A 10,320-nucleotide genomic window follows, 5' to 3' on the forward strand; every position below is an offset into this window, starting at 1 on the left:
TTTTATGTTTGGATACCATATTTCTCAGTAAAAGTTATATAAAACGTATACTTATAAAAATAATCTATAACCCAGTTAACTACTTAGAAATTAATAATAGTAAATGTTGATATGTATATAGTTTTTTAAGTTTGCAAATCTTTATAGACCTTATCTTCTCACAATGTTCCTGTAAGGTGGCTAGTATAGGCACTAGTATAGTAGAGTATAGATAGTATAAGGATCACCTTCATTTTACAGAAGAAAATGAAAAGTTAACTGACTTCCCTGTAGTCAAATAATGAAATGAAGGGCAAAGACTAGTCTTTTCCTGACTTAGCATTTAATACCTTTTCCATTTTGTCATGCTACTTCTCCATGAACATTGCTTAGTGATATGCATTTACTTTATTTAACTCAACTGGATAAGAAGGGCACCTGGCTTGAACTCTACTAAGTGAAAGAGTAAAAAATGTGAATCTGGTATAATAAATGGAATTTTGTTTTGATTTGTTCTGAACTCCAACTCTATAATTATAACTCTAAGGAAATAGATTAGGATGCCTAAATTAAAGAAACTGAAGATGGAAAATAAACTACTTGTAATTGTTTTTCCAGTTTCTCCAATTAAAATCTGTATTTGATGAACAATTAGATTTAATTATATTTACTATGTTTACACAAAGGAACTGTATTCAATATAAATGTACTTTGTTAGGGTGCATAAACTTTACATAAGAAATTTAAAACAGTAATTATATTGTACGTTTGGCTTTTATTCAAAATTGGGATGAGTATGTCAATCATGATGCTTGACAGGACCTAACTTCCCTAATGCAGAAGTTACAGTGTTCCTACCAACTCTATTAACTCTACCATTTTTGTAGTCTGTTCAATGTATATACTTGTATTTGTGCACATAGTGAACAAATAAGATAAGTCCTTTTCACAGATAAAGCTCTGTTTTTAATAGTACACATTATTGCATTCCAGTAAGAAAAGAAAGTGTAAAATCATAGAAGTAATAAGTATATCCAAACAAAAATTGGGATTCTCACTTAGATATGTGACATGGGTGCTAAAAGCTGCACTTTTGCACCGTCAGATAATTCATTGTGAGTTTGACAGCTCAGAGGATCATATGATTTTGAGCAGAAATAATAACTGACATTAATGGAGGGTTTTATTTGCAAAAGACTTTACTTACATTATCTCAATGGATTACTACCACCACCCTGAAAAGTAAATGATATAGGTATTACTATCCCTATTTTACAGATGAAGAAACAGACTAAAGCTAAGAGACTTTCTCAGGATTCCTGAACTAGTATCTAAATTGAAACTTAAAAACAGGTCTACCTGGCTCAAAATTGAATACTATCCACTACATTAGGATTCCTTTCAGCCGCTCCCTTTGGCATCCCAGGACCACTTCTTAGTCAACTTGGCCAATTTCTGAGACTTTTTTTCCCTTGAACCTGTGATTTCATCTGTGTGAAGAATTCCTTGTGTAGAAACTTCTGATCGGAATCCAATGGTTGTTATTTATCTGTAACTTATCATTTTAAAGACAATATGAGTTAGAAATAAGGCTTGGACTCAGGTCTTTCTGACTCCAGACTGATGATCTATCTTCTATGCCACACTGCCTCTTATAACTTAATCTTCTGCCCTTCCCAAGGGAATCTGGGTTATCAAGCGGCAAAATGCCAATTGAATTAATTTCTAATTAGGAAAATTAAGCTCTACTGGGGGAAACATGGGAGGCCCTTCCCAATCTCAGCAGTTTTCTTCTCTGGTTGGCCCTGAGTCAAGACATGTTGTTATATCTGGATAATTCATCCATAAAATGCTATAAATCTTAGAGGGCTTTTCTCACAACAAATTGGATCCTTGCATTGCTGATAATTTTTATTTGTTCATTATTGCTGTTACTATGTATAATGTTCTCCTGCTTCTTCCCCTTCCAGGCTTGTTTTTTTAAAGTTCTTATTTATCGTTTCTTATGGCACAACAGTATTCCATTATAATCATATAGTACAACATGTTCGGCCATTCCCTAATTGATGAACATCCCTTCAGGTTCCAGTTCATTGCCACCACTAAAAGAGCTGCTATAAATATTTTTGTACAAGTAGGTCCTTTTCACCTATCTATGATTTCTTTGGGATACAGATCTAGTAATTGTATTGATGAGAATGGTATAAAGAGTTTGATTGCCCTTAGGGCATGGTTCTAAATTGCTCTCCAGAATGGATGGATTAGTTCACAGCTCCACCAACAAAGTATTAGTGTCCCAATTTTTCCACATCCCCTCCAACATTTATTATTTTACTTTTCTGTTATATTAGCCACTCTTCTAGATGTGAGATGGTATCTCAGAGTTATTTTAATTTGCCTTTCTCTAATTAATGGTAATTTGAAGCATTTTTTAATATGACCAAAGATAGTTTTGATTTCTTCATCTGAGAATTGCTTGTTCATATTTTTTTATTATTTGTCAGTTGGGGAATGCTTTGTATTTTTATAACTGATTCAGTTCTCTATATATTTGAGAAGTGAAGCATCTGTCAGAGATACTTCCTATAATTTTTTTTCTTAGTTTATTGTTTTCCTTCTAATTTTGGTTGCATTGGTTTTGTTTGTGTAAAACCTTTTAAAATTTAATATAGTCAGTTACTTATTTCACATCTCATAATGTTCTCTATGTCTTAATTTGGATATAAATTCTTCCCTTATCCAGAGATCTGACAGGTAAACCATGAAATGCTCCCCTAAATTGTTTATAGTGTCACTCTTTATTTCTGTATCATGTATCCATTTTGACTTTACTATGGCATAAGGTATGCAGTGTTGGTTTGTGGCTAGTTTCTGACATACTGTTTTCTACTTTTCCCAAAAATTTTTGTCAAAGAGTGAATTCTTCCAAAGATTTGGATCTTTGGGTTTGTCAGATACTAGATTTTTATAGTTACTTATTATTGTATGTTGAAGGCCTAATCTATTTCACTGATTCATTATTTTATTTCTTAGCCAGTACCAGATTGTTTTGAGTGTTGCAACTTTATAATATAGTTTAATATGTGGTATGGTTAAGCCATCTTCCTTCATATTTCTTTTCATTAATTACCTTAATGTTCTTGGCCTTTTATTCTTTCCACTAAATTTTATTGTTAATATTTTTATTTCTACGTAATAATTTTTGATAGTTTGATTAGTATGTTACTGATTAAGTAAATTATGTTAGGTAGAATTGTCATTTTCATTATATTGGCTCAGCCTACTGTAATGTGGAAGAGTCCTAGAGGGATGTTAGATATTACAACCCACCTAGGAACTCCCAGGCCCAGAGAAACACAAAACCTTTGGCTGATGGAAATAAAATTTATTTTAAAAAGAGAAGAAAGGAAACTGGTAGATAGGACCCTAGCACTATTCAAACTAACTCCACCAAACTTCTAAGTCTCCTGCTTAAGGAGAGCCTTCAGTTTCTTCTCTAGGCCCTGCTTACAGCTCCCTATTCTATCTAAGAAACCCCACCCCCAATGCTATCTGATTTAATCTAAACTTACTACCAATAATTAATAAGAAAGAAAGGGAAAAAACCCTGGGTTGGCTGCTGTATTAAGTAACAAAAGTTATAGGTGGAAAGCTTTGAATTACCTTAACCTATAGGAATTCTGGCAGCTGGACCACTGGCAGATGAAACCTGGACTCAGGGAAATTGTTTCCCTCCAAATAAATCCTCTACTTGGATGCCAAGGACTTTTCCACAAAATCTTGACCCTCCAAGGAGACTCTCTCAGAGGAAAAACCCTCCTTCAGCTTGATGGGAATTGTAGGCAGAGAGACAAAACCTCCCTCCAGCTTGGTCAAAATCCAAGAAGGAAGTGAAGTTCAGTTATTTTCAGTTGTAGACCCACAATTCCTTTCTTACCCAGAATCCTTTCCCAGGGCTTATCTAAAAATTCCCTTCTAAACAACCACCCTAGTAACAACTATCAATAATATGGAAATAGGTCTTGATCAATGACACATGAAGAAACCAGCGTAAATGTGCATCAGCTAAGGGGGGTGGGAGGGGAGAGTAAGAACATGAATTGTGTAACCATGGAAAAATTTTTTTCTAAAAAATAAAATTAAAGAAAAAATTTAAAACACACACACACACAGACACACAGACACACAGACACACAGACACAGACACAGACACGCACACAGCTGGCAGAAGTAGGCCAGCCATGGCAGGAGAAATGTGGCTTGCTGGGCTATCTGAAAAATTGAAAGTTCACTCTCCAAACTTCATGTGGTTGCCAAAAATGTAAAAAATAAAATGAATATAAAAGGATAGTTTAAAAAATATTATGGTCTTAAAAGATTTATTGGTAGCCATTAGAAAAAATGAAGCCATGTGCCATGCTAGCTAAGTCAGTTTAAAAGACCCACCATTACCTGCTGCAACCATGCTGCTTCTGGAGGAAAAAAGAGAGTGTCAATCCAGCCGCTTGATTTTATCCTGTCTGCATCATTACATAACTGTCTACGTCATCACGCAAGACAGGAAGCTAGTGAACTCATGGGAAATTTAGTTCAGAGACCCCAACATTTCAATAACACAGTCTGTAATTAAGTATTGTTTCACAGGAATAACAATTTTATCAGCATTGGTTTAGAAGAGTTAATAGAGAACAAATTTCAGAATCAGAAAAATCTAGCCTCTGAAGCATCCTCACTGTATAAGCCTTGGCAACCTATCAAGGAGAAATCACTTCAAGTCCTGGTGACCCAAGAAATTCCTTGTATATTATCGTGTCTTGTTGATTTATAAGTGCTCTGGGAGCAAGAACTGACTTTTTTCTCATATTTGTATCCCATTGCTTAGTACAATGTCTGGCACATAGTAGATGTTTAATAAATATTTATTGGCATAAAAAAATTCCCTTCTTTCAACTAACCTTAGAAAAGAAGACCATCCCTAACTTATTCCTACATTTGGTTCAGCCTACTCATGAGCAATTGAATGTTTTTTCAGTTATTTAGATCTGGCTTTGTGTGAAAAGTTATTTTGTAGTTGTGATTATATAGTTCCTGGGTTTGTTTTGGCAGAGAGACTCCTGGATATTTTATGTAGCCTATAGTTATTTTAAATAAGATTTATCTTTCTATCTCTTGCTGTTAGATTTTATTGGTAGTATAGGGAAATGTTGATGATTATGTGGCTTTATTTTATATACTGCAACTTAAAGTTGATTAATTTTTTGGTTGATTCTCTAAGTATACCATCATATCATCTGCAAAAAGTGATAGCTTTATTTCCTCACTGTCTAATTCTCTTAATTTCTCCTTCTCATTGCTATAGCTAGCATTTCTAATATAATATTGAATAGTAGTCATGAAACTGGGCACCTTGCTTTCCTCCTGATCTTATTGGGAAGGTTTCTAGCTTATTCTCATTACAGATAATGCTTATCAAAGATTTTAGATAAGTACTTTTTTTTTATCATTTTGAGGAATGTTCCATTTATTCCAATGTTTTCTAGTGTTTTTAACAGGGTTTTGCATTTTGTCAAAAGCTTTTCTGCATCTTTTGAGATAAATCGTATCATCTCTATAGGTTTTATTATTGACATGGTCAATTATGTTGATAGTTTTCCTAATGTTCAACCATCCTTACATTCTACCTATAAAACCCAACTGATCATAGTGTATGATCTTTGTGATATATTTCTGTAATTTCCTTGCTAATGATTTATTTAAATTTTTTGTATCAATATTCATTAGGTAGAGTGGTCTATAGTTTCCTCTGTTTCTACCCTACCTAGTTTTATGACACCATATTTGTGTCATAAAAGAAATTTGGTAGAGTTCTTCCCTTAGCTACTTCTCCAAGTTTATATAATATTGCTATTCATTATTCTTTTAATGTTTGGTGGAATTCACTTGTGAATCCATCCAACCCTGGGGCTTTTTTCTTAGGGAATTCATCAATCCAAGTATGTTCCTTTTCAATGCCCTAATAAATTTAAGTATCCACAGTCCCTTAAGTGTCCTAAATACTTTAGGTATCTTAGGTACTTTAAGTATATAGATATCTTGGTATCTTAGTTATCACCTTCTTTGTAATAATGCTAACTCTATTGTTCCCCTTGAGTAACTTAAGTATTTCAAGTATCCTTTGTATCATATCTATTTTAAGCATTCTAGTTATCACTTTCCTGTGCAGGAATGTAATCAGTTTAACTCCATTATTTCATTTTTATTACTTTTTTATGTTTCTCTTAAGTGTAATATTTGCTTATGGAATTTTCTTTTCAGCTTTTGTCATTTTGTCAGGAATACCTGGAAGATCTCTATTTCATTAAATGTGCATTTCTTCCCCTTAAGTTTCTCAGCGTAGGTGCTTCTTAGCTGTAGCATTAGATCCTTTGCTTTGGAGAATATCATATTCCATGCCTTCCCGGCTTTAATGTAAAAGCTGCTAGGTCCTGTGTAATCCTGTTACTGTCTTAATTTCCTTTCTACCTTATGGTCAAGTGCAAAGATTTTAATTTATACTTGAATAAGTCCAGGTTTACCATATGATCCTAGAAGTACTTGATTGGCTTGAGAATGAGAGTAATTTTTTTTTAAATAATAAAATTTGAAGATGAGAGATCTAGAGCTGGAAGAAAACAAATCATTTAACCCAATGCCTTCATTTTACAGATGAAATTCAGTGCAGAGAAGTTGTCCTTTGCTTAGTCACATGTCAAATGGCAAGAGCTAAGGATTTCTGGTGCTAAACTCCATGTTCAAGACTCTTTCCATTACACAATGCTACCTGGGAACCATAAAACAAAAAGATCTAGGTTTTTAGAATATAAAATCATATGTTGCAACCATAAGGTTCCTGAATTTAGTTACTTAAAGAGAACCAAACTTGAGCAGCAAACATGTTTCTGGAGCAAATAAAAACAAACATGTGTCAAAATTTCAGTAAAAGAGAAGCCTAAAAGTAAAAACAATTTGGTGAAACTATATTTAAATTTTTATGATGAATGTCCTATGTGATTACCCTTTAATCTCTTAAACAGAAATCCTGCATTCAATGAATAGGGTTGTTTGGTTCATAGAATTCTTTTTAAAAGTTGAAAAGTAAAAGCCACAGAATTAAGCCAGAAGAGATTTTAGTAGTCACAGAATCCACTCCTCGAATTTTAGAGAGACATAACAGAAGTAGGGAGAAGCAACCACTTACTCAAGTACATAAAGTTGATGGGAAAAGCCAGACTAAAACTCACTTCTCCTTACTCGGCCCTACGCTCTTTCCACCAGACCACACTTGCCCTTATTTTCATTTTTACACCAAAAAAAATTTCGGAGCCTGTGCTGGAGGAGGAAGTTATGGCATGACTTTTAAATGTCAGGGTGAGGTGTATTTAGAAGGTGCTTTTTTGATACTCAGGGGGAGTCGTCGTTTGTCCCGGGAAGCCAAACCTTGATACATTGAAGCACTACTCGAAGGGCTTTCATTCATTTGGAAGAAGGATGACCCCGGGGTACTTGTTAAATAACTTAAGAATCCTAAGCGGATACGTGCTAAACGGAGATCCTCTTACTCTGAAAAGCACCCAGACCACCCTCACCTGGGCAGGTCCCCAAAGGGGAATCCTTAAAGGAGACTTCAAAGGGAGAAAGTCTGAGAAGCTACAACAGTCCTTTCAAGAAGCCAAGGGGTTTCCCCAGCGACTGCCGCGCAGTCCAGGGAGAAGGAGCTGCTTTCATTTCCCAACCCTCCTCGGCAATCCTCCTCCAATCTCCCGCTTAGCCACGCACTTTGCTCCTCCTCCCTCCCCATCTCCCGCGGCCCCCAGCAGCGGCACGAGCAGAGTTGAACTGAGACTCTTATCCTCTCTACCCCTCAGCTTCGCAAGCTCCGTCCGTGGCCCCCCCTGCAGCGTAGCGCTTGCTCAGCCGCAGAAGCGCGCGCCCAGACCCTGCGGCCCCCAGCCGCGGCGGCGCGAGCCCCGACGTCGGAACTCGCGCCTCCCAGAGATCCTGGGTACCAGGCCCGGGAGGTGAGGAGGGCGGAAGTCCCTCTTAGCCAAGGCCCTTGGCCTGGCTTCCAGCCGGCTAGCGCCTCCTCAGCCCCCAAGCCCGTCACGGCCTCCTCCTTCCGTCAGTCCCCGCCTCTCTCCACCCTCACCCCTGCTCCCCCCCAGCCGTCTCTTCTCCACCAATCCTCTTCTGGTGCCACCACCGCCGCACCTGCGAGGCGGAGCCCCGGCCGCCCCGCCGTCTTTTCTGCGTCCTCCCTCCGCCCCCCACACCCTCTGGCGTCCGGAGATCATCCTCCGTCCCTCCCCCTCCCGCCCCCGCCTTCACCTCACCCGCCGCCGCCTCAGCCTCGGCCGCACTGTCCCCGAGCGGCGGCGGCGGGAGCGGAAGCGCCTTCTCTTTCCTCCGCGGAGTCGGCGCCGCGGCTGCTCGAGAAGCCGGCACGAGTAGGGCAACTGCCGCAGCACTGAAGAGGAGCGCTGGGACTGCGGGGTGACAGGCAGCGGTGGCTACCGGGCCGGCAAAGGAACGGCGGCGGCGGGTCCCCGCTCTAGCGCCACCCGATGCCGGTGTGGTGCTGCCGGTGCTCCCTGGTCGGTCATTTCAGGTGAGCGTGGAGGTGAAGAAGGGATGCGGGAGAGAAGCCGGAGGAGGCGGAGAACCTTCCTCCCCATCGTTCCCAGCCCGGGGCCGCTGGACGTGGCTCTTCCTCCTCTCGTGCCGCTCCCTGGGCGGGGACTCCCGCACCGGCTCTGGTGTCTGCCTCTGCGTGGGGCCGGAGATGGGCCGGGGGCTGGCAAGGCCGCGTGAGTGGGAGGCTCGTCCTGCCCGGGGAGTAGTAGGATAAAGTTTTAAAGGGGAGGGTGGGGGAGGCAGGGCCCTTCCTGGGCCCTCTTCCAGCCGGCCCTGCTTCTGAATGATTTAAAGTGTTCAGAACACAACTTTGCCATCTGGGAAGGGGCTCGGGGTTAGGATTTTCTAAGCGACCTGATTAAAAATAGGTTAACTTGAAACATCAATTGCTCTCTGTAAGCCCCTTTAACCATAGGGAAAAAATTTTTAAGGAAATTCTAGTGCTTATTATAGAGAGATTTTATGCCCTAGAAAATACTTATTTGCAAACCAAAGTAAATCTTTATTCTAACAAATAAGAGTCCTTTTGACATCTGCGTACTTCAAAACTTGAAATTTGCTCCCATTCAAACCACTGAACAATTGGGGATAGGACAAAAGGACACTTTTCATATTTGGTAGTAACCTTAAAAAGAAAGGAAGAATTTTGCTAGTTAGCACAAAAGAGGTATGACTTACATTAGGAATTCAATCATTTTAATATTATAAAAACAAAAGCTCTGTTTAAATAACCTACTTAAGGTGAGTTTTTGTAGACCTGTATATTTTCAAATAATAGCCCATCCTTAAATTTGCTTTGTAACTTTTTCTTTCCCAAAATCTGTGAGGGAAATAGCAAAAGAATTATTATTCCCATTGTTCAGAGATCTAGAGACGACATGAATCATAGACCTTAGAGCTTTTGGTTGACCTCATTTTACAGTCTAGGAAACTGAGGCCCAGAGATATTAAGTGACTTGGCCATAGTCACACAGGCAGTAAGTAATCAAGCAGAATAAAAACTAAAACCTAGGTCCTTTTGACTACAATTTTTTGCTATTTCACCACTGCCATCCATGTAATGAGGCATAAACGTCATTTGTGTCATAAATTAAAATAATATTTTATTTTTGGAAACTAAACAAACCTTAACTATAATTACTTCAGGCTTTTATTTGAGGGCATAGTTTGTGCTAGAGAGATCTAGAAAGCAACTTCTAAGTCATATCAAAAACTTTGAATCCTCCTGACTACCCACACAGCTTTCAAATAAAACTTGTTTTCTACAGTCTTTTAACATCTCTGCATACCTCACAACTTTAAATTTGTACCCATTCAAGTCCATTTTCCAGGAAAAAACATTCTTTTCTAAGCAAGAAGAATACTTGAAAATTAAACTAAATCAGAATAGCTTTACCTTTTGCTATAGTTTTGTTAGAATAAGAGGGGGAATACAAAATGGATTCCCTCCTCCCCCAGTGATTATTATTGTTTGCACTAGACCAAATGGGGGAGGAAAGGAGAATGAACCCCTTTTGACCCTGTAGTTTTTTTGGGGGGGGGAAACAACTTTTTTGTCAAATCTTTAAATGTAAACTAGTTTGCTATTTTTTAAAAATCAGTTCTAATTTAGAAATTTAGGTAAATGTTGCCAGATTTTTTTGGGGGGGGGAATTAAAAAGTTTTTAAAAG

The 10,320-nt window shown here is 38.4% G+C and overlaps 1 protein-coding gene across 1 annotated transcript in view; it reads left to right on the forward strand.

Moving 5' to 3' along the window:
- Positions 1 to 8,579: 8,579 nt before the first annotated feature.
- The window catches only part of OSGIN2 (oxidative stress induced growth inhibitor family member 2), a 20,665-nt gene continuing 18,924 nt past the window's right edge, over positions 8,580 to 10,320 (forward strand). The window contains exon 1 of the mRNA XM_044658180.1: positions 8,580 to 8,623. Within this exon, the coding sequence (XP_044514115.1) occupies positions 8,580 to 8,623 (44 nt within the window). The remainder of the gene's footprint in view (positions 8,624 to 10,320) is intronic.

The sequence above is a fragment of the Gracilinanus agilis genome, chromosome 1 (genome assembly GCF_016433145.1).
Source record: "Gracilinanus agilis isolate LMUSP501 chromosome 1, AgileGrace, whole genome shotgun sequence".
In the NCBI taxonomy this organism is placed as follows: domain Eukaryota; kingdom Metazoa; phylum Chordata; class Mammalia; order Didelphimorphia; family Didelphidae; genus Gracilinanus; species Gracilinanus agilis.